Raw genomic sequence first — 24833 nt, forward strand, 5'->3', positions numbered from 1 at the left:
GCGAGTCTCCAGCTAAAGCAGTACGGCACAAGCCCACCGGTTATTAAGAGCCACCTCTTTTATATACCCACTAGCAAAGCTCCCACAATCGCTGAGTTTCCAATCCCAGCAGCAACGGCAACAACCCTCACGTCCCGTAGAACAGCAATGCAGACAATAACTTGCAGCAGTCACCGAAACACTACAATGAAGCCAACAGCGTAAACAAAACCAACATTTATGCGCAGCAAACACATAGCGGCATGCACTCCTCATTGCATGCCATTTGTTATCCTCGTTCTCGGAAAACTCTAGCCGTTCGTTTGGCCGCTGTCAATTCGAACTCAAGTAATGGCTGAACAGCAGTTCTGACATAACGTTCCACCTTATTATACCGTCTTGGTTTCGTATTTGTGTGTGTGTGTCGAAGCAAATCCTTTTTTTATGGGCCTGATTCTCGAATACACTTCACGGTGGAAATGAAATAAACGGCACGCCATTGAACTACGTTTTACGAGTTAGTGAAGTGTCGAAGATAATGATGAGTTTTTAGGCAGAATGAGCAGCTCTCAAATAAAAAATCATTAATGAAAATTAACTTCTTCGTATCAAACTGGTATTCAATGTGAGTGGAAAACTTTGTTTTCTTCATGTGATATAATAATCTCATACAAAAATTTAATCTGAAGATAATTTGATATTATAATGATAAGTTTAGTGGGAAACTAATCTCGTATCCAGATGTCGACACCGTACCGTTGTCATCGCGAATACGTTTCATTCCGTTTCCACCGTGAATCAGGCCCCCAAAATGATGAACAAGCGAGTCGAATGAAATAATTTTGCAGTCCAACGTCAATAATACGGTCGTGTCTAGGACATCACCCTTTATATTTAGTGCAAATCTAACATCTTTAAATGTGAAGCAATTGTTGGCGGATCTGATAGATTTTCTGTTGTTTAATTTCGAGGATACCATTGCGACAACCTTATGGAGTCGTGTTTTCTGAAACAAATATATGAGTATAGTGCACCGTCGTTTATTTAAATTTTGTTTGTTTTTGGCAGTTGGCGACATCTGCAATAACAACAATAAATCTACGAGAGCAACTCACTACGGGTAAGAATTCGACAATTTCCTATATTTTTCATATAAACCTATACAAATAATTTCAATTAATCTGTTGAATAAATAGATAATCAATAGCCTATTTTGTATGCACGTACATTCCTTGATAAAGCCAGGAGAATTCTTCATTGCAGAAAGGTTCGTCAGAGGATCTTCTCTTGGGTAAGAACGATAGGTCTGAATTCAAATGAGTTTAACAATTATAAGACGCTGTTTTTTTTCTTTTGTGGTTTAGTTTGTGATACGCCAGGACAATGGAGGATGATTGCCTTTTGATGTAGCCGGTTTTAATCCGGCAAGTCGATGCTGATGATGGGCACTACGGGTTTAAGGTGGTCATTCTTTTTACTGAGAGCTTTCCTGCTCTTCTTGTCGTATTTTTCGAACTCATCCATTTGCACGGTTGTGTCCAGAGGAACATTTTGTCCGGCGCTTTCTGTGTGATAAGATATGTTACCATATTCTTGCAGACAAGGCAATACACCCAGTAGGAACTGACAGAAATTTTTTCGTATGCCAAACCACCCTAAAAAGAGAAGAAACAAGATGAGATTTTACAACACAATAGATTTACGAAATAAACCTACACTTGTTTCCTCCTTTAGCATTAAAGCTCAGTATTATCAGCACAAAAAGAGCCAATAACAGTGGCCCAGTAACGGCAATGAAAGGCCAATCCAGGTCTCCATCCAATTTGTCTGCCAGTAGCACTTGGAATACTAGGATTGGAAGCACGGTGGCACAATTTCCGATCGCCGAATTTATAGCTGATTTCTTTTGTTGCGTCGAAACTTCTGGCGTCCGCAGTAGGATTCCACAAAAAATTATGCTATACAACACTGCCACCAAACTGAGACAGAGGACAATCCACAGCGGAACAAACACCACTTCCCAGCTCCACGAAACGAAGCCGTCCAGCTTGAGCGGCAGAAATACAAACTGAAGCGCATTCACTGCACAGAACAGTTCCAACTGTAGAATGAGAGTAAGGCTCTCGTAACGGAAAGATATATAAACTTTTACAATCACATACCTCGAAAGATCGATCATGTTTAACAGCCCAAACGCAGGCTCCCACGCTGGCCACGCTGCCAAAAATAAGTGGAATAAATACCAGCACCCACAGATGCCTTCCCGATGTCAACCGATCACAGGCCAACAGTTCGAACATCACTAAGATCAGATGTAACGAGAGCGATATAAGCATTGCCTTGAAGTGAGAGTATGAATCTCCTTCGACCCTATTAAGGCAGAAGTAATAATCAGAATTATTTCTAGTATAAGCTGATCTGAAAATGTATTGAACTAATAACCATACCTGTAGTGAGGATAGCGACACCAAACCACCGCCCCAACAATCGCTCCCATCGTGGCAATAGATTTCCAAATCCATAGTGGGATGAATATTACCCAGTACGGCCAATCTGAAGGAAAACAAATGCGATTGAAGCTGTTAATACCCTAGCATCATCGCCGCTACCTTACCCAAGTACTCATCGAGTCGTAGACAAAACAGAATCGTAAATGTAAACAAACAGCAGTGCACAATAAATTTGCTGGAAAACGAACATAATTTAACATTTTATAATCATCTATAAAATAGCAGAAATAAACTGGATACGTCCACATGTTTCACTCATCTTTAATGCGGGATGTTCCATTCGATATGGACCTTGAACATAATGCTCCAAAAACAGGTGGCAATAGGAAAGCGAAAGGGAAATAACAAAATTACCTAGGATTGAAGTCCTGAAATAAGGATTGTAGATTCATTGTAGTGCTGGATCCAAATGGGTCATAGCCGCGTAGTCGTAAGATGCAATGCGTATCTAATACTTCATGAACAATTTAAAAAACTTATCACTTACTTTCCTTAAAACCAAATTTCTAGATTCAACGAAAAATATAATCGCCTTGTAGTAGAAAGTGTTGATGGTGCCGTAAGACCATCAAGTTTTCTTTCCGACATTGTTTTCCTTTTCTTCCCCAGAGTAAAAGAACTGCACACCATACTTGACACATCAAAATATGCACTGAAAGGAAAACAAGCAAACTTGAATCGAATATAAGGGACCGTCCACATACCACGTGGACAGAAAAATCACGGTTTTCGACTCCTACTTCGTGGACAGGCGTGGACAATTGTTATATCCCCCTTCCTGTTAACCACGTGGACAATTTTCAATTTTTTTTCATTGAAATATCAAGGAAATAATTGTATTGCGCCTATATTTAATTTTAGATTGTTTTTTAAGGGCATATCTACAAACATTGAACTTTCGTTAGAAAACTGGTGCCAGCTGTCTGTCCAAAATACGATGCATGACTTTCTTTTTGCAATCTGTATAGAGGTTGTTATCTTATGAATTGTCGTTCTCGAGCCATGTTTTTCACATTTTCACACAACATCGGCAACTTAGTTATAACCTAGGTAGTGCGGACTGAATCAAAACAGCTGTTAAAAAAGATCCAATTGAAATGTCAAAATATATCCAACGATCAGGAGTGTTATTTTTCTTATGATAATCAACACTATAAAAAAGGTATTATTATCAAATATCAAAAATCAAAATTATCAAAAATAATTAAACTTATAAAATGAACGAACTTCATTTTTCCGTCAATTGTTTAATTGGCCATTGCATCTCTGAAAGAGAATCTCATATCGCAAGGTATCAGAACCTGACCGAATATCAACAAACTATGAATAACTCTTAGCTCACTCCAAGATTTTAATGTGGGAGCGAAATTCGACATTAGCGAATTTTGATACATAGCAAAAGTGAAATGTTTTGGGGAGGTTTTTTTTCTATCGTCAGTGAAAACAGTTTTGCTAGTGAAGCTGGCCGAATGAAATCCACGTAATTATGATCCGCTAGTACTGGTCATGAATATAATGGTAAAGCAATCTGCGCTTCGTGTTGATGATGGACGTAATCTTCTGAGTCAACTACCGGCTTAATTGTGGAGAAGGCACGAGGTTTCTTTTCCGGTTCAAATGTAACGATGTATTTCTATCAAAATTGTACAGTCCCAAGGGTACTTAAGAGAGAACAGAACCCTCAATGCCAGATCCTAAAGTGCAATCCACAGCTCTCCTGCAAAAAGAATCGGACATGCTCCGCCAACGGATTGGATGATAATTTTTGCTGTACAAAGACAGCACACCAGTTCGATTTAAGACAGCAGAGTGTACGCAACAGCAGCAACTTTTAAGCAGAATTTAAGAAAAAATTTACGTGCTTGTATAATTTATAACTCTGTATAATTTCATAAATATTTCTATAGTATTAAGTAAAATACAATGTACGTAGTTATAGTTTAAATGTGTGTTGTGTTTCGTCTCCGATGGAACGAGTCCCTCAATCTGCCACAGTGATGTGAAGTTCCATGCGAATGGAAAATCCCCGTAGCATCACTGCAATGAAGGCAGTCTGCATCGCGCCCACGTGGGGAATTTGGTTTCTCACGCTGGGCAATCCGCATAAAGGCTGCTTTGGTATCGCGGAGCGGGATTAGGAAGCAGATTTTACAGTCCACTGCATTAAGATGCTATAAAAATAATCCTGAAAATGTGTATGAAAGGTTTGCTACACTTTAGGTTTTCAATAATTCACATTCGTACTTACTCCACAGATACGCGAATTCTTATTCGGAACTAATTTGTCGTCCCAGCAAAAATCGACCCAGCGCGTCTGTAAATACGTTTCCGAAGTAATACGATAAAAGCTAATGCAGGCGCTACACGATTCGTCCAACGTTTCACTCGAATGTTGGACTCAAACATTTGACTCGATGAATCGACAAATGTTGTGACGAATGTGCTGCTACACGGTGAAGTGAATGTTCGATCCAATGCAATCGATCCAAACAATCGGCGAGTATTTGGATCGAATGTTTATTGTTTTTATTTACCATCAAAAACGTTAGGAAACTGGATGACGATGCAAGTATTGAAATTGCTGCCGTAGCAATTGTATTGATATCAGGCTGTAAATTAAAAATGCTAGAAATCAACATTATTAAACTGCAATATTTTGCCGAACATTTTGAATTTTATGAATCAATTTCATAGTTCCTTCATCTAAAACTTGTAAACAAACCAATCTGTCAAAGATAGATTCGGACGGATCGTGTAGCGGTGGTATCGGTGTATCGAATGTCATCGAGTGTCGAATCAACGAATGACAAAAATCCTTTGACTCGTGCCACTCGCGTTGGAAGATAATCCACAACGAACGGATTACCTTCCAACGCGAATATTCGACACTCGACATTGGAGGTTCGTAGCTCGTCAATCGACTACACGATGCGTCGAATCATCGAGCGTCCAACATTCAAGGGTGTTCGTCGCATCGTGTAGCGCTGGCTTAACGCGAATATTTTCACTCGTATTCGGGTAGCGTTTCACTGAGCAACGTATTTTTAATGTCCACTTTCCCTGGTATAATATTTCTTCGAACGAAATAAAAACAAACGGAGTCACAGTCACGTAAATGTTTACTCCGGCGATTTGAAAACATTCGATGAAAAGTGGAACGAAGTGTTGCCAGATGATTTTGAAAAAAAGGTCTGTAAAAATATGTGAAAGTCTGTTAAAAATGTGGAAATGTCTGTAAAGTGTGCGGATCTGTAGAAATGTCTTTTAACGTTAATTTTTCCAGATTCATTGATACTTTGTACATCGCGATGCACGTGAGATTGTCTTTTGTATATTATTGTATATTTTTTATATGTACATCTTTTATATATACAGCCATTCCATGCCAAACCGATATAGTGGTTCTCAGATTTCGATGAAAAGTGGTAGTTTTGTTCTTTATCGCAAAACATTAGACCCTTTTTTATTGTTCCGTTAGGGTGACCATTTCCATTTTAGAGTGGTCCGAAAAATCATTTTTCCCCAGTTTTTTTTTCCAAAACTGACTTTTTTAAAAAAAATCATAACTTTTGAATCACTGAACCGATTTAGATTATCAACATATCTAATTGAAGCCAATGAGCTAGCTTTTCATTAAAATATCATATATTGAAATTGCAAAGAAAAAAAGGATTTTGTTTTCGTAAATATCGATTGTAGTTTTTTTTTATTATTTTCATGGCTTTGGACTAGAGGGCGCTATATATTTTTTATACTTTTCTTTGAAGCTGCGGATGTTATACATAACAAATCTCGATTTCAGAGATGCTATTTTTTTGGTTTTCGAGATATGATTTTTTAAAGTTAACCGGTGGTCCGAAAAATCATTTTTCCCCTTGAGAACCACTTTATTGGCATGAAATGGCTGTTTATACAGTAGTTTACATTTAATGCGACATTTAGCAAATTGGACAGACCTGTAATGCGACACGTTTAATTGGACATTTTTGTAAACATCAAGTTCGGGGCCTAAATTATGGTCCCACATTGAAAGTCCCAACCAAGCGTCGACACTGTAGCACTCTCATCGCCAATGTCTAATTACAAGCCAAATCGCCTCCAATGCGACACTTAGTGGTGCCTCGGCATGTCGCATAAAATGTGAATAACTGTATATACATATACTAGCTGACATGGCGAACTTCGTCCTTGGTCAGCTAGTATATTAGTATATGTCATATCATTATTGTTTTGATATGAATTTTATAGAACGAATTTCTAAACTTTTTCTCATCATAACATTGTTCTGTGGTCAGAATATCACAAATACAATAAAATGAAGACATATCAAAAGGGACCTTTCCTTCATCGGATTTTGGGATAAGCAACACATTTAGCCTTCCATTTTTATTTATATAGATAGATAAAAGATATAGGAATGCGTTGTTTAGCCTGAAAATCCATTTCCTCTTTCGAACAAAGATCAACTTCGCTAGCGCAAATATTGAATGGACTAAAAACGCTTATCATGATGTAATTTTTGGTCATATGGGAATTCATTTTTCCGTATTTTTCGACATTCCTTCTGAGTTTTCCGGAAAATTTCCGATTTTGCTCTCCACTATATTGATCTACGAGAAGAGACGAATACAAAAAAAAATAAAGAAGGCTAAAATCGGATCATCCCTTCTTCGAGGCCCGCTTACGAATATATTTGGCCTTCCATTTTCATTTATATAGATAGATATAGGCTAACAGTGCGAGGTTGAAGGGATTCTCAAGGACTGGGATGAAACGGTCTGCGTTTTCGCTCAGATGTGGTTAATCTTAATATTACTAAAAGATGTTCAATTAACCCTTTCATTACGGCAGTGTGCTCCGCCGGAGTGCTCCCGTAGCCGAGTGGTTAGCGTCACACCTAACATGCCGGGGGTTCGGGTTCGATTCCCGTTCTGGTAGGGGGAATTTTTCGTCAAAGAAATTTGCTCCGACTTGCACTGTGGTCACGCGTATTCTAGAGCTTGCCACTCAGAATGCACTCAAGGCGTGTTATTTGGCATAGAAATCTCAACCAAGTACTAGTAAAATTGACGCAAGTAATACTACGTTGAGACGGCGAAGTTCCTCTAGGAACGTTAGTGTCATTTAAGAAGAAGAAGTGTGCTCCGCCGAAGTGCTACCCCTGTAAGGAGTACTGCGCCGAAAAGATCGAAGAGTAGTATGAATTTCATATCGTCTAGAGACGACACTCGTAACGAAAGGGTTAAGGCTTTGAAAATCAACTCATTGCCGTTCGCTCAAAAGATACCCCTCTAGGAGAGTAATTTTTAAGGAAATTCGCAACGCACATGTTGCACCGTACGTTTGCTAAAAAATTATTCGCTTGGCGGCGGCAGCGCTAATTCGGTTTACTTGGTTTGTCGTCGGCTGTTCTTGATATTCTCGGGAAATTACAATCTATTAAGTTTTACCAATCTCATCGATAGTTCTCATAAGTCCTCGACTCTGTTCCCTCGCTGTCATGAAATTTTAAAGTATAGTATAGATACATTTAATGCAATTTTTCATTCATCGTGAAAAATCGTATTGTCTGTTTCGCCTGCAATGATTTCAGGGCAAAAGTACTTATGAAATCATTAAAAACGTTGACGTATACAATTTAATGTTACCAAACAAAACACCAACAGAATGCAAAAGATACTGAAGTACTGTCGTCGGCCACTGAGCGATACTATGCTCACGACATCACTGCAATGCGACCTATTTTGCGCACACAACCACTGTGGTTACTACGGACGACAAAGTGTTAATGAATTACTCAAAAAATATGTCTAACGTCATGTGTATTGAAATAAACTAAATATAAAAACTTTTTAAGTATTAAAACTATGGAAAAATGTAATACGATGAGTCGAATATCTTTGATGTGATAAATAGAACCTTCCATTTTTCAAAAACCTGTGAAATATTGTTGTATCCAAAAAGTCTGCAACAAAAATAAAAAGTATTTTACAGATATGTCTGTAAATTTGCAAACATATCTGTTAATCTGGCAACTCTGGTGGTCTGAGAATTTATTGCAAGAAATCTTTTGAAAAAATCCATAAATTTGCTTGAAAATTAAGTGGATTGAGTCCGCACTACTTAGGTTATAACATACAGCTGTACTTTGCGTTTAATATAATTTATTTGTAAATAACAATCGAATCATCCTCAGACACCAAATTTCCCGGACACATCCATTCCGTTTAACATCCAATTGAATTTGCGTAAGTTAACATTCTCAACAATAACGAAAACAAAAATCCTCTACTATCATATATACTACCGTTCTACGCATAGTTGTCCCATGTTACTTTTTGACAATTTTCATTCTTTCTTTTAAAACGATATTTTTATGCCTAACCTTCCGGAAAACTCCAAAAAAAGATACTTTTTGTTCCAAACTATTGGAAAAATAACATCTAGCTCAATTGTGCCATGTTTCTGTATTCTAAGCATAACTTTCCCACCATGTATTTTTTGTTGCTCCATAATGAATGAATTGGTTCAAGTACAAGAATTTTACGACACGCCTCCAGTAGGGCTAATGCACTCATTTCTGGTTTGGAAGAAACAAATAAAAAAAAGTTTAACAGAACACGTGTACACCTTGTTAGCGAATTCCTAATAACAATGTTTTTATATCCTGCAAAGGTGTTACAGATCATACACTCTTCATAAAACGATGTTTTTGTGCATAATCTGTGGGGAAAACACCAAAAACGTATTGTTTGTTCCCAGTATTTAGAAAAATAACATCAAGTTCAATTGTCCCATGTTGATATTCTAGGCATAACTGTCCCACCATGAATTTTGAAGCCCGTAATCAAACTTGCTTGATTCACATTTCATTAGATAATAGGTATAAATATAAAACCCGATGTATTACTAAACTGAAATGGTTGAAGCTTCTGGTAGACAAATATGGTACAAAACTTTGATTGCATTTTTCTCAGTTGTTGATTTTGGAACATGGAGCAACTATGCGTAGAACGGCAGTATAGTTTGTTGAGAATCTTTAAGAGCGTTATAGGTGATCATTATAAATTCCATGAACAAATCACATTACGCATATGATTCAACACATATAAAATTGTTTATTATTTAGTCATTGTGAATTCCATATTCGTATGTGGCACACCGAGTTGCTGAAATTCTGTCCAAAGTCCACCATTTTTACACGAGACCATGGAATAATGGCCGGTACAGCCGAAACCCAAATTGTTGGTTCCTAAAGAACTGAAGTCGTGCCAAAACCTGCTGCTTTTGCTTTTGTATTATTGGAATCGTAATCCAATTCGAATTTTGATTTTAAAGAGTGTATTCGCGTAGACGGCATTAAGCTTCAGGTGGAATAAACATGCTTTCAAAATCAAAATTATGAATGAAAATTTACTTTAACTTATCGATTATTTATTTTATGTGATGAAATAAGCGGTTTTTATCGATATCGCAGAAACATATTGAACGAAAACTGTGTCTAATGATGATTTTCTATTATAATAGTAATTATTTGTGGAACAAACAGGAAATGCATCGACAAATGGTTGAGTGAGTGTCAGGACTTCATGTGTTAGATAATCAAACAATATGAAGTAAAAAATTTCATTCAAACTTTTATATTTTTTACACTGCACTTGGCCTTTCTGATCTGATAGAGAATAATTTACCTCCCAAGCACTAATATCGCCACCAGACGTCGACAATGTACATTTGTCGTCGCAAACATAAAAAAAATCAGACTATATAACGCACACCAACAAACCACCGCATTCGTGAAACTGAAAACGTTTAGGATGCTAAATCAGAAAACAGGTCATATTTTTATGAAATAAAGTTAACGTTAATAACTATTTTTGCTGCGAACGGATTTTAAGAATTTGCATACGGAAATTTTCTAAGATTTCATTTTTTCTATGATTTATATGCTGTACATTTCAATCCCATAGTCTGTATATGGTTTAAATTGATAAAAATTGGAAGCATTCCCATTTCCCTATACATTTGTTCTGTCTATTTGCGTGCTTATCCGAATAGAACTGTCAATAGCGGGCAATTTATACAGCCGCTAGAAGCTCCTAGCGTTGTTGACGGTTTTGACCGAGAGTCGAGAAATTTTTCATAAACGGTCATTCTCGCGATGTTTTATTTTTATAGCTGCAAATGTGTGCATCTGTTAGACGCGTGTTTTATGCTTGTTGAATGGTGATGCACGGAAGATGCCTCTCGTTGAATACTAAGTGCAATGCGTGCATTGATATAAAGAAAAAAATTGCGACATATGACCAATTAGTGTATTGTTTTCGCAAAGGCAAGAAAGAGTCGTTGCTCCTCGAAATCATTCTATAAAACCACGCAATCCATTAAACCTTCTCAGGGTACTCGGAACTTTTAACTAAAGAGTTATTCATGAAATTTCGACGCATCCGCAAATAATGTCCGAAATGATAAACCAACAAATTAAAAAAAAAAGATTGCGTAGTCCTACGTCCGAAGCGGTCGTGTCTCGGGTACAACGCCTCGAATTTTTGTCTCGGGGTCATTCACTTGCTTTTTTGAAAGTTTCCCAAACAGGAAATCCACAGGCATATAGAATTAATTCAACAACAAAGCTACTTTTACTTCAAATTCTGGAGAACTTCAAGTGGTCTGAATACATATTGTCTCATTTGCACTCGAGAATTCGAGTGATAGTGACATTGTATTTTTATAATTTTGGGCCTACACTATACAACAGATTAACATAGTCTTTCAAACGACCACTTCACAAATCGAAGCCTTTCTGGTTACATACCGTTTCAATAATTAGTGATAAGGATATGGTTGGAGTTACAACTAAAACATCAAAGCTGAAATAAACAAATTGAGTTATCACTGAACCGTTTTTGTGGAAGAACTGGGGCTATGTTCGCTTAATCAATGGTTTATCAAGCAAATTATCATTTCTAAACTAATAAAATTTAGTTCGAAGTAGTTCAAAATATTCTTTGTTCACATTTATTGAAATAAACTTTAACTTCAAACCCTCAAGATAAGTTTAATGAAATGCGCTATATAATAATACTAATTATATTAAACATTGAATAAGCTATCAAACGTAGTTCAAAAGAAGGTTATGAATTTAAGTTTCCTCCGATATGATTTCGATGACATTTTTTGTACCGCGTGAAGACATTAAAAACACCTGGCATCCCTTTTTGGCATGGTAAACACCCAAGACGGGTCTATGGTACTAGGTGAGGCCGTTTCGTCACTAAGTTGGTTAGGGGAGCGGTATATGAAAACAGTACGGAAGAAAGCAGAAGGGGAATTATTTCCTTGAAGCGTGAAAGAGACAGACTGATCACGAGCGAGCTCCGGCACAAGCGTATTGTGTTTTGTTTACAAACAAAACACAGTAGATTTCCAAGATGGCTGAAGAGTGGTTTTAGCAAGTTGGCCCACCTTAGGATATACTTCTACGCGCCTTGGTAAACACCATAATTTCTCACCACCCTGTGTTTTCCAATCAAATTTCACTCTCTTCCAGTGTGCTTGATTGAGTATTGGTGATTTTTCGTTTTTCCATCATACATTCCACACTTGCACTTACACTACCGGTGGTTTCGTGAATGATTTGTTTCGATTTTATTTTCTTCTTAACCGTGTGCTATTGACTCAAGAAGCGATGAGACTTTCTGTTGTATTTTTCTTGGTATCGCCATTCATTGGGATAACTGTATCACCTATCCAGACACTAGCTATGAAATGGAATTTTTATTTTTTCTAAGACAGTGTTGCCATAATTCGCGAGAGATTCGACAGTGTCTTGATATTTTTAGATTGTATTTTTTTATATTGTTTTAGTTAGATTGCATTTACGTTATTCGAGTTCGATTGCGCTAATTCGAATGGTAACTTTGCACTGTGCGGACAAGGCTTTTGCTCAGAGTGTGAAAATGTATTTGCTTTGCAGAAAAACTAGCAACCGGGCTTTCCAGCGTCCTCGCTCGCGAAATTGGCGCTCATTCATGGAAACACACGCATACACACCCAACCATGTGTAGAATAATCTCGAACAACCGGCGTTTATAAATAATCGCTCTAGCCGTCGCTCTCCCACATTTACTGAACAGCATTTGAGTAGAGACTACCACTAGTTTGTGGAGAACGAGGAATCCATATTCCTGTAGCGCGTGTTTTAAGAAGGAAGTAGTGAGTGAACAAAGTTGAAATAAAACGAATTCTTTTGGTGAAAAATCGAATATTTGATCTGAAAAAGCAGAGGTGAGTACAAAATTCAATTATCATAGATTTTTACAGTGAACGTGAGATTTATTCAAATCCAGTACATTTTCATTAAAATTTAATTGATGACTCATCGCGTAAGTTCCTTTTTTCATTGGCCCACATTGAAAGAGAAAAATGCTTGAGGTTAAAACGAATGAAAGCATTTAAATTGTTTTGGCAGTTTTTTTTTTCATATTTACTGTTCGTTTGAGAATGTTCTGGAAAATTCCAGACAGCAATATACTAATATAGGCGTTCAATGATGGCGGAAATTTTATGACGTAATGCCAGCTTGAACTCGGAAGTAAGATTAATTCCCTTAATATCAGTGAAAACCCAGAAATCATTAGTTTCACAATGTATCGAATTACATGCTTCATTTTACGATGATTCATAGCTTTTTTAAGAAGAAAAATGACTTGTGTTCCCGTAGAAGGCTATCACTCAATGATTTGATGGCGTGGTTATTTTTTAAAGCAATTCAGATTCATTGTGGAAGTAAGGTTAATTCCCTTGATATCAGTGAAAGCCCAGAAATCATTAGTTTCACGATGTATCGAATTACATGCTTCATTTTACGATGATTCATAGCTTGTTTAAGAAGAAAATGACTCGTGTTCCCGTAGAAGGCTATCACTCACTGATTTGATGGCGTGGTTTTTTTTTAAAGCAATTCAGATTCATTGTGGGCTTGAGTGCAACGATTTTTTTTTTCTTTTCGTTGCGCGTAATTGAGAAAAAAACAGGAAGTATGCGGTTACATACGGTTGCTGCTTATACATTCCACGCCTGTACCTCATGGGTGTAAGAGCTGAGACGAAACTCGAAAGCTCAGCACAAAAACCACGTGATGGTGTGAGTATCGAAAATTTTATTGCATGGTCACTACTGCGATGGTTCTGCTTTGGTCAATATTCTTACACGTTTGCCTGCATTGCAGTGTAGATGCAGAGGCATTTTTTCGGGCTTAATTCCTCCATTCTTGAATAACTGCCTCCAGGGATAGGGCATGGTAGCGCAGTTAATGTACGTGCTGAAAGATTAGACATTCACATTTGTTTTTTTTTTTATTTCTTTTTCAGATGGCAGCCAAAGCACCAGCAGTCGGTATTGATTTGGGTACCACATACAGTTGTGTGGGAGTGTTCCAGCATGGCAAGGTGGAAATCATTGCCAACGATCAGGGTAACCGGACGACCCCATCATATGTGGCGTTCACCGATACTGAGCGTTTGATCGGCGATGCCGCCAAGAATCAGGTTGCCATGAACCCATGCAACACCATTTTCGATGCTAAGCGTTTGATTGGTCGTAAATTCGATGATCCAGCTATCCAAGCTGACATGAAGCACTGGCCATTCACAGTCATATCTGTCGAGAGCAAACCTAAGATCCAGGTCGAATACAAGGGCGAAACAAAGAATTTCTTTCCAGAGGAAATCAGTTCAATGGTACTGACCAAGATGAAGGAAACCGCCGAAGCCTATCTCGGCAAGACGGTTACCAATGCCGTGGTCACGGTGCCTGCATATTTCAACGACTCGCAACGTCAGGCTACCAAGGATGCCGGTACTATTGCCGGCTTGAACGTGTTGCGTATTATTAACGAACCCACTGCCGCTGCCATTGCCTATGGTTTGGACAAAAAGACCGCTGGCGAACGTAACGTGCTGATTTTCGATCTTGGCGGCGGTACTTTCGATGTCTCTATTCTGTCGATCGATGACGGTATTTTCGAGGTCAAATCCACCGCTGGTGATACCCATCTCGGTGGTGAAGATTTTGATAACCGTCTGGTAAATCACTTCGCTACTGAGTTCAAGCGCAAGCATAAGAAGGATTTGTCGACGAACAAGCGCGCTCTTCGTCGTCTGCGCACTGCTTGCGAACGAGCGAAGCGTACCCTGTCCTCGTCTACTCAGGCCAGTATCGAAATCGACTCGCTGTTCGAGGGTACAGATTTCTATACTTCGATCACCCGTGCCCGTTTCGAGGAACTGAACGCTGATCTGTTCCGTTCTACGATGGACCCCGTCGAGAAAGCCATCCGTGATGCTAAGATGGATAAGGCTAGCATCCACGATATTGTTCTCGTCGGAGGATCGACACGTATTCCGAAGGTGCAGAAGCTTCTGCAGGACTTCTTCAACGGCAAGGAACTGAACAAGTCTATCAATCCTGATGAGGCTGTTGCTTATGGTGCTGCTGTTCAGGCCGCCATTTTGCATGGAGATAAGTCTGAAGAGGTGCAGGATCTGCTGCTGCTCGACGTTACTCCACTGTCGCTTGGTATTGAAACTGCCGGAGGTGTTATGAGCGTGTTGATCAAGCGTAACACCACTATCCCAACAAAGCAGACCCAAACCTTCACCACATACTCGGATAACCAGCCCGGTGTGTTGATCCAGGTATTCGAAGGTGAACGTGCCATGACCAAGGATAACAATCTTCTCGGAAAATTTGAACTGTCCGGAATCCCGCCGGCCCCACGTGGTGTTCCACAGATCGAAGTCACCTTCGATATCGATGCCAACGGTATACTGAACGTCACTGCCCTGGAGAAGTCCACCAACAAGGAGAACAAGATCACCATTACCAACGACAAGGGTCGTCTCAGCAAGGAGGACATTGAACGCATGGTTAACGAAGCCGAGAAGTACCGTTCGGAAGATGAGAAGCAGAAGGAGACCATTTCTGCCAAGAATGCTCTGGAGTCTTATTGTTTCAACATGAAGGCTACCATGGAGGATGATAAGCTGAAGGACAAAATCACAGACAGCGATAAGACTCTAATCATGGACAAATGCAATGACACCATCAAATGGCTCGATGCCAACCAGTTGGCCGACAAGGAGGAGTACGAGCACCGCCAGAAGGAGCTGGAATCCGTCTGCAGTCCGATCATCACCAAGCTGTATCAGGGTGCTGGTGGCGTGCCGGGTGGTATGCCAGGTTTCCCAGGTGGTGCCCCGGGAGCTGGCGCAGGTGCCGGTGCTGCTCCAGGCGCCGGTTCCGGATCCGGACCAACCATCGAGGAAGTTGATTAAATGTTGCAGTCAATCCGACCCTCGCATGAGCTACCGCCGTCATGCAATCCAAAAAGCCCTGTTGTGGCTTGAGAAGAACACTTTTCTTGTTTTTGTTGGTTTAATTTGTTCCTCTCTTTGAAAACTACAAACATGTGCCACAAAGATGACTGCTAGAAGGTAACAATTGGCCTTCAAAAAATGGAATAAAATAAACTAGCGAAAGCGATTTAAGAATATGAAATAGTTGTATTTATTTATAGTCCTAATACGAAGGGTTTTTTTATTAAGAGAAATATTTAATCATGGATACCTGAATAATCTCCTTTATTCCGCGGATGTTTATTATTGAGGACATCCTTGTTTGTTTTTTTGGTATGAAATTTTTTTTTGGTTTTGTTTTTTTGGTATGAAATTCGTTCAAATTTTCTAGAAAAATCAGAATTTATCTTCAAATTTTCCGGTTTTATTTAGGGCCTGATTCTCGAATACACTTCACGGTGGAAACGAAGGGCCTGATTCTCGAATACACTTCACGGTGGAAACGAAATAAATGGCACGCCATTGAACTACGTTTCATGAATTAAGGCTGATTTAGACGATGCCAGTCAGCGCTCTAGTTGAAGTATCCAGTGAATAGAGAACAGACACTCTGTTCAAGTTAGAGGCCAATTACTTGTTCGATACTGGTACAAGTAACTTGAACAGAGTGTCTGTTCTCTATTCACTGGATACTTCAACTAGAGCGCTGACTGGCATCGTCTAAATCAGCCTTTAGTGAAATGTCGAAGATAATATCATGGACAGACATACAGCTGTACTAGCGTTGTACGTGTACAGCGTTGTACAGGTACCATCGTACCATGACAGACATACTTTGGTTGTACATTGTACCGTATGTCAAACTGACAATCAGAAATTTGACCAATTTTCACTACATATTTCAATGAAAAAGGTTTTTATTTAGCGTCTAAACTATCACAACAACAAACAAGTTTCCAATCTGAGTTATGACCTCAAGAGAAAGTCCATAAAAAGAACGTTTACCAAGTGTTTTGATTCGGTTTGTTTATGCTACCCACCACTAACCGTCTATGGCGCTGCGCACAGTACATCTGTAGCCATGTACAGCGGTAAAACAGGTCGGTACAGATACAGCGATTGTACCGAGTTGCTTGCATGGTTCTAGCGCTGTACATGGTGACAGACATACAATTTTCGAAGTACAACGCAAGTACAGCTGTATGTCTGTCATAAGTATAATATTGAGTTTTCAGGCAGAATGAGCACTTTTCAAATAAAAAATCATTAGTGAAAATTAACTTCTTCGTATCAAACTGGTATTCAATGTGAGTGGAAAACTTTGTTTTCTTCATGTGATATAATAATGTCATACAAAAATTTCATCTGAAGATAATTTGATGTTATAATCCCCTTTATTCTACGCGGCGAATAACGTGAGATGGCTCAAGTGACTGAATTCCCGTATGCGAATAGCGTGACTATAGTTCGTCACTAGGTGAGATTTGAAGTCGTGTCCTCATTTGTTATCTACTCGAGCGTCAAATAGGAGCTAAAACGTTAGGTGGCTCCCAGAATAAAGCAGTAAACTTTGCAATCTCACGTCACTCGCCACGCGGAATAAAGGGGAATGATAAGTTTAGTGGGAAACAAATCTGATTCTCGAATACACACGAATACACAAAATAACGGCACGCCATTGAACTACGTTTTACGAGTTAGTGAAGTGTCGAAGATAATGATGAGTTTTCAGGCAGAATGAGCACTTTTCAAATAAAAAATCATTAATGAAAATTAACTTCTTCGTATCAAACTGGTATTCAATGTGAGTGGAAAACTTTGTTTTCTTCATGTGATATAATAATCTCATACAAAAATTTAATCTGAAGATAATCTCGTATCGGCCCCTACATAATTAATCATATGAAATTGGATATCATTGATTATGTAAGGGTCGATACGAGAAGGATTTGCAGTATTTTTAGCGCAAAACACCTTATTCATCGTTTACTTAGTTGAAAAAAATAACGTTACAATACACATAACAAGCCATTCCTCGTAATATACATAGCACATTGTAAAATGATGATTTTCTAACCTTGCTGAACATGGAAAGAATAAGGGCCTGATTCTCGAATACACTACGAATACACTTCACGGTGGAAACGGTATGAAACGCATTCGCGATGACAACGGTACAGTGTCGACATCTGGATGCGAGATTAGTTTCCCACTAAATTTATCATTATAGAATTAAATTATCTTCAGATTAAATTTTTGTATGAGATTATTTTATCACACGAAGAAAACAAAGTTTTCCACTCACATTGAATACCAGTTTGATACGAAGAAGTTAATTTTCATTAATGATTTTTTATTTGAAAGGTGCTCATTCTGCCTAAAAACTCATCATTATCATCGACACTTCACTAACTCGTAAAACGTAGTTCAATGGCGTGCCGTTTATTTCGTTTCCACCGTGAAGTGTATTCGAGAATCAGGCCCCCTATTCATCGTTCACTTAGTTGAAAAAAAATAAAGTTACAATACTTATAACAAGCCATTCCTTGTAATATACATAGCACATTGTAAAATGATGATTTTCTAACCTTTTCAGCGTGGAAAGAATACATGAAACCGGGAAATTTGAAGATAAATTCTGTTTTTTCTCAAAAATTTGAATTTTTGGTATGAATACCAAAAAACAAAACATTCTTATTTTACTCGCTGCGCCATCTGGGTGTAAATCCAACGTAAATTCGTCAATTGGCGATTTAACGTACAAATCTACACCTAGGCGGCGCTGCGGTGAAAGTGATGATGGTTCTAAATTTTGCCATGTGAGCTTATGGAAGGTTTGTAGTTCTTTCCATAAATTACAATGTTATAATCATAAAATTTGATTGCGATGAGTTTTTAAGAAATTTAATTCTGCGCAATTTTATATATAACATGTTATTTATTTACCTCTTTCAGTAGTGAAAACTATAAAAATGTTGACAATGGTTGAATTAAAGAAGGAAATTCGAGAGCACAATCAAACACTAGTATAAAAATGCACGATTCCTGAGAACTACCTACCTTCCGGGCATGTGAGAACTACCTCGGAAAGCCCGGAAGTAAAATATACGTGATTTGTTTTTGAGTTTTAGGTTACATTAGCATCATTTTCTTAGTTCAAAAACAAAATCCAGATGTCTCACCGATCGTTTACGTTTTGCGTTAGATCGCCAATTGACCTTTTTTGGAAAGAATACATGAAACCGGGAAATTTGAAGATAAATTTTGATTTTTCTAGAAAATTTGAACGAATTTCATACCAAAAAAAACAAAACATCCTCATTTTACTCGCTGCGCCATCTTTCTGTGAATCGTCAATTTGGGACCCCAATTATCGTCCCGGACTTGAAAGTTGCCACCAAACGTAGACACTGTATATCACCGCGGATTCATCAGTGACCGCAGCCGAACGGTCGAGTCAGACGAGCTACTCGTCTGTTTATAGTAGAGTTCGGCTTCTGGATTATGAAAACAAACGAAACGAGCGCTCGTCATATGGAATAGGGCCCAATGTTGTGCAGTGGCCGATAATAACGTTCATTTATCTTAGACATCCTTCGTTCACATATATGGCCATCATGAACGCATTTTGCCCAATCGTTCATAAAACTGATAATTAAATTTAGAAGCGAACGAAGCAATGCGATTCCGGAATTTACCGACATGCTTGAAAAGGAATTGAGATGTGATCACACAGCGCTGAGAACCAAAAAAGGGAAGATTATCGTCTTCATTGTCGTCTCGTTTCTACTTTATTGCTTATATACTCATTGATGGTTTTCAAGGACGATTAGCTCAGAACTACTTTGTCGTATCATTTCCGGATATTGTTTCAGCAGATTATTCGAGTGAGCCATGCTGTCGAGAATACACTGTAGATTCCAGTCTTTCCGCAGCAGTGAGTGCTCCAGTTGAAAATGTCCGTGTCGAATACACCGGATGCCGACGCAGTGGGCGACTGTCTTCAAATTCAACCCTATTTCGTGGATAAGCTGTCCCATATATGCTTCCGTTTCATTTATAGCATGCATTTCTATCACAAAGAAAATGTATTTAATTTCAAACTAGACTAAAACAAAATACATCACTCACCAATGGTAAAAAATGGTTTTCTAAAATCCGTCAATCGTATACCGTAGATCATAGGCTGACTGTTGTCCATCGGACGTATCGTCCCTTTAATCGCCAAATCGTATGCCGCTTGTGATTGCATATCCACTCCGCACAGCTCGAACATCTTCTTTTGGTGAGAGGCCTGCATTGACGATAACAGTCGATTGATCTTCTCGGTGCCGATGTGCGCCACTGTGGCTTTGGCTATAACGCGTGAATCGCCAAAGTGATTGTCTGTGGCTTTTCCGAGAAAACCAGTGATGTGGTAAACACGCAAAGGACGATTTCTCTGGATTTGGTACGCAGTACCGAGTCCCTTGTTGATTCCAACCACTGAAATTTCGCATTGGATGAAAATAGTTGCGATAAACCCAACCAATCAGTACCTAGCACACCACTTGTCAGTCGACCATGATTGGCGCTCATCCTAATGTTGATGTCATCGTTTTGATAACGGGGACCCACAACCAAAACGTTGTCCGATACGTCTTCCATCTTCCGAACGATATAATTCGAATCATTCCCGCATTCGATTGCTATCCTTTCCAATGGAGGTCTTACTTTGAGCTGGTTGAGATCTAAAAAAGCAACGTTTTCAGAGTAGGGGAAATAATATTGTTACAATCACGTTGCATATCGATTATACACCTCTGCATAGGTTTCCAATTAAAGTTCGACGTACTTGCTGCACGGTCAGACCAGCTGGTTTATAAACGTTGACAATCCCATTCAAATAGTTCCAAACTGTCGGCGCATCCCAAATTTTAGCTAGAGCCATGGTGCACTATAAATCACAATAGCTAATTTACCAACAAGCTAACGTATCTCATCTCACGCACAAATTTGAATTATATAAGCAGGGAAACAAATCCACACCTTTGATGAGTCCTACCAATAGAGAGGGGTCGATTTCAAAGATTCCCAACAAGTTTCCTGCTAAATCCGATGTGTTGATGTTTACAAATGTTGATGTAAAAAAGAAAAAAAATATAAACAAATGAACATGCTTTTCCACTCTATTTCACAGGGTTGCCAATAATTCTCCTTCGGATGACTCCCGGTTTAACGTACTCTTGAGTTAAGATTGTTAAGAAATATGTAATTTACTTGTACTATTCAGAAAATATATGACACGAGAAACACATGTTGCAAGTACAGGAAAATAATCTTCCAAAAATTTATAACATTTGGTATCTTTGGTTCGTCATCACTTTTATTTGCATCTGGTCGAAGAAAAAGCAAAAAGGAGAATCTGAGACAAGAGCAGAGATGCTAGGTTTGAATACATATCTTTATTTTGAGAACATTTGACTTACTGTGAAGACATTTGATTTTATGAAAACATTTTGAAGACATTATGAAATATGTGAAGACATTTCAGTATGATAGCCAGGGCCCGAAACATTCGAAGGTGAAAAATGAAGACCAACTCTATTCTCAGTAGCTTCGCTTCGACTAGAACTACTTCGGCAATCGCCGTCAACAAAAGGTGAATTGACTAGCGTTGACTAGCGAGGATGTCTGGTGAACTAGTCCAGTCAGTGGTTATTTTATTGACGCGACTAATAAATACAAATCTGCCTCTTCATTCGACTGACTTCAATCCCTGACATTAATTTTATACCCGCGTACGCAATCTTATTTTACGTCCATATAAAGAGGAACGAAAACTTGATTTCTGATGCAAAAAAGTAGTTAACCCATCTGAGACAAACCAGCCCAGGAGGCTGAAAGTCTCAAAAAATAAAGAATTAAAAAAAATGGATAACCCATCAATGGACGGTTTATTGTCTACCCATCGTGAACTCAAACCAACGAACTTAGACATTTATAAAGTATGCTATAAAGGTCCTCTCGTTAGTATTAGTAAATAGCGCACATACACACACACACTGCACGCTATTTTATACGTGTAAGCAGTTTTCGAGTGCGATACAAATAAATCTAGCTTACCTGTAGCGTATGTCAAACCACGTTGAACTCAAACATCGATGCATGCATAATGATACATGGTAGAGGGAGGAACGAATTCGTTATTTGGGAAGTCACTTCAAAATGCAATGAAGACAATTTGACCGGGAAGAATAAAATGATATAGTCGAGTTGGTAGAGGGAGATAGCAATTAAACGCCCGACTAACTATTTAGTCGTTTTGGCGTAGAAACTGCGTGAAGCAGCCAAAAGTCATTTCCGACTGAATACGGATATAGTCAGTCAGATAGACAGCTGACTATCCTCAGTTGACTATGACTATGCCGAGCCCTGATGATAGCATAAGTGGGTTTTTGAGAGATATTATTTCCATGAAATTCGAAGCGACTTTTACTTCAAATTCTGGAGAACTTCCTGTGGTCTGAATACATATTGTTTCTAGAAGACATTAGTTTATTCACGCTCGAGAATTCGAATGATTGTGACATTGTATTTTCATTATTTTGGGCCTATACTGTACAATAGATTAACCTAGATCTTTCAAACAACCACTTTACAAAACGAAGGTTTTCCGGTTACATACTGTTTCAATAATTTGTTTTATGAAAATAGTTACAACCAAAACTTCAAAGCTGAAATAAACAAATTGAGTTATCACAGTTCAGTTTTTGTGGAAGAACTGGGCCTATATTCATTAAATAAACACTTTATCAAGCCCATTATCATTTCTAAACTCATAACTCATCTGTTCACATTTTTTGAAATAAACTTCAAAACTTCAAGGTAAGTTCGATCAAATGTGCTATATAACAATACCAATTAGAATAAACATTGAATAAGCTATCAAACTTAGTTAAAAAGTAAGTTATGAATTTTAGTTTCCTCCGATACGATTGTAAAGGCATTCGAAGACATTTTTTCGCACCATGTGAAGACATTTGAAAAAATCAAGTGCCATTCCTGGACAGGAAACAGATTGATATTATTATATAGTGCGTGTCATTAAACATTCTTTGAAATTTTGAACTTTATATCGAAAAATGTGATCAAATAACATATTGCGCAACAGCGAACTAAATTTCATGAGTTTAGAAATCATAATTGACTTGCTAAACCGTTGATTGAATGAACATCGCCCCAATTCTTCCACAAAAACGGAAATATGATAAGTATTCTATTAAGATGAGCTCAAACGTCAAAAAATAGAATGGATTACTCTCATTTGTCAAACAATTTTCATAAATAACTCATTTTGTGCATTTCAGCTTTGAAGTTTTGGTTGTAATTCAAATTATCACCCTTATCATAGTTTTCGAACGAATAGGATACGTACGCAAATCCCATCCTTGTTTTCGTACGAGCCATTCGTCGTATTTTCAATTTACAGTCGTACTAGATCAAGTTATTGGTGTACTACATTATCGACATTGTTGACAATCAGGAGGTGTTTACGTATCGAACGTGTTTAATTTATGATACAAAGTTATCTGAACGTTGGAGTTTATTATTGCGGTTTTTATTTGTGCGGCTCAATAAAAACAAGATATAAAGCTGGTGAGATTTTTTAAAACATGTCCGGACGATTTGTACTCTGAATAACATGATTGTTCGAAATTGTTGAACACAGATAATCTTCCGCTAGAGGAACAAGATCCGGCTATTCTAATTGCGGTTTGTCGGCTATCATACTATCGGACATGCAATGCGTGTGTGTTCGCCCTATTCGCTATACGACTAGTCGGTATTTGGCATTGACAAAATCGCTGCTATGCAACCGCCGTCCGGTAGCAGTAGATAACCTTATTGTGTAAAAATTTGCAGCCAGGTTCCGTCGCAATTACGAGTTCAGCCACCGGAACCAACATGTTACTGTGAAAAACTACATAAGTGCAGGTGAACAACGACACCAAGATAAAGGAAACGAGGAAGAGCCAGAATGGCTGTCGGCAGGACCTACCTTTCGCCTGGACACACTCGAACTTTGTGGATTCGATGAAGATGCCTCAATAAACGCCTCGCCAATCGATCCGTCGACATGCTAGTACAAAATCAAGTCAACAATAAAATAATTGCTCAGCAACAATTTTTAATGAAATTCTCACCAAAAACCAACAGACTGATATTTTGCGCCGAATGCTCATGAAAAACAATGTTGAGAATATAACAAAACAAATGCAATAACAGCACAAATCAACCCAACAGCCGCGTTATCCATCCCAACGTGAGCTTCAGTTCCATACCCAATCCATAATGCAGAACGCTTTACTCCGTAAAAAACTGCAGAATCAACGCAAGGCGCTTTGTGATCAGAACAGTCGAATTGCTGCCGCTACCGCTGTGATTAACAACGGTGAACCAAATACAGTTGTGCAGCAATTCGTACAATCGATTCGTCTAAACATGCAACGAAGTTTTTTGGTTCTTAGTCAAACTACTAACCGGCCGGTGACAAATATCCTAATGGTACATATTTCTCTGCAAAGCCGACTGCAGGAGCAACTACTCTCCGTCACGCAAAAATTGTGTCAACAGGAACGTGGTCCCATGAGCGCTAGAACTTCTTAGGAAACATCGAATTCTACAGATCAATTCTTACATGTTACGAGAGAACTGGATTCTGTGGGAACAGTGCAGAAATGGTTATATTTTGCAACATTCAAATTTAATGATGTTTTGTACTATATATTACCGTTCCTCATGATTGTATTTTTATATGTTTGTGGTTTTTCTTAATAACGTGCTTCGTTCCATCATTGTTATATTTTTTATGCAAGCGGAATTTCGATACAAATTCTCACTATCTAATTTATATTCTGCAAAATTGCACCGATTGATTTGTCGTTAGGTTTTCCCATCAAGTTTATTATTATAAGACGATTGTAAATTATAGAAACGAATGTTA

The 24833-nt window shown here is 38.3% G+C and overlaps 3 protein-coding genes across 5 annotated transcripts; 1 reads left to right on the forward strand and 2 right to left on the reverse strand.

Annotated features, from left to right (window-relative positions):
* Positions 1-1028: 1028 nt before the first annotated feature.
* Positions 1029-3105, reverse strand: LOC129772825 (transmembrane protein 185B). Of its 2 annotated transcripts, XM_055776324.1 has the most exons (7): positions 2977-3081; positions 2844-2857; positions 2589-2664; positions 2427-2532; positions 2142-2349; positions 1696-2080; positions 1029-1634 (listed from the first exon to the last, which is right to left on the reverse strand). In XM_055776324.1, the coding sequence occupies exons 4-7, from the start codon at positions 2474-2476 to the stop codon at positions 1396-1398; spliced, it is 882 nt and encodes a 293-aa protein (XP_055632299.1). In that variant the 5' UTR covers positions 2477-2532; positions 2589-2664; positions 2844-2857; positions 2977-3081; the 3' UTR covers positions 1029-1395. The 2 variants fall into 2 exon arrangements, with proteins under 2 accessions (XP_055632299.1, XP_055632298.1); XM_055776323.1 differs by having other exon boundaries at positions 2594-2664; positions 2844-3105.
* A 9483-nt stretch (positions 3106-12588) lies between these two features.
* LOC129772824 (heat shock 70 kDa protein cognate 4) lies at positions 12589-16049 on the forward strand. Its single transcript, XM_055776321.1, has 2 exons — positions 12589-12776; positions 13862-16049. Exon 2 carries the CDS (start codon positions 13862-13864, stop codon positions 15824-15826), a length of 1965 nt encoding a protein of 654 aa, XP_055632296.1. The 5' UTR covers positions 12589-12776; the 3' UTR covers positions 15827-16049.
* Positions 16050-19364: 3315 nt separating this feature from the next.
* LOC129772826 (pseudouridylate synthase TRUB2, mitochondrial) lies at positions 19365-20965 on the reverse strand. Of its 2 annotated transcripts, none has more exons than XM_055776326.1 (5): positions 20876-20965; positions 20648-20799; positions 20386-20577; positions 19979-20332; positions 19365-19919 (listed from the first exon to the last, which is right to left on the reverse strand). In XM_055776326.1, the coding sequence occupies exons 2-5, from the start codon at positions 20775-20777 to the stop codon at positions 19654-19656; spliced, it is 942 nt and encodes a 313-aa protein (XP_055632301.1). In that variant the 5' UTR covers positions 20778-20799; positions 20876-20965; the 3' UTR covers positions 19365-19653. The 2 variants fall into 2 exon arrangements, with proteins under 2 accessions (XP_055632301.1, XP_055632300.1); XM_055776325.1 differs by having other exon boundaries at positions 19366-19919; positions 20648-20783; positions 20839-20960.
* Positions 20966-24833: the final 3868 nt, after the last annotated feature.

This window comes from Toxorhynchites rutilus, chromosome 3 (assembly GCF_029784135.1).
Source record: "Toxorhynchites rutilus septentrionalis strain SRP chromosome 3, ASM2978413v1, whole genome shotgun sequence".
Classification (NCBI taxonomy): domain Eukaryota; kingdom Metazoa; phylum Arthropoda; class Insecta; order Diptera; family Culicidae; genus Toxorhynchites; species Toxorhynchites rutilus.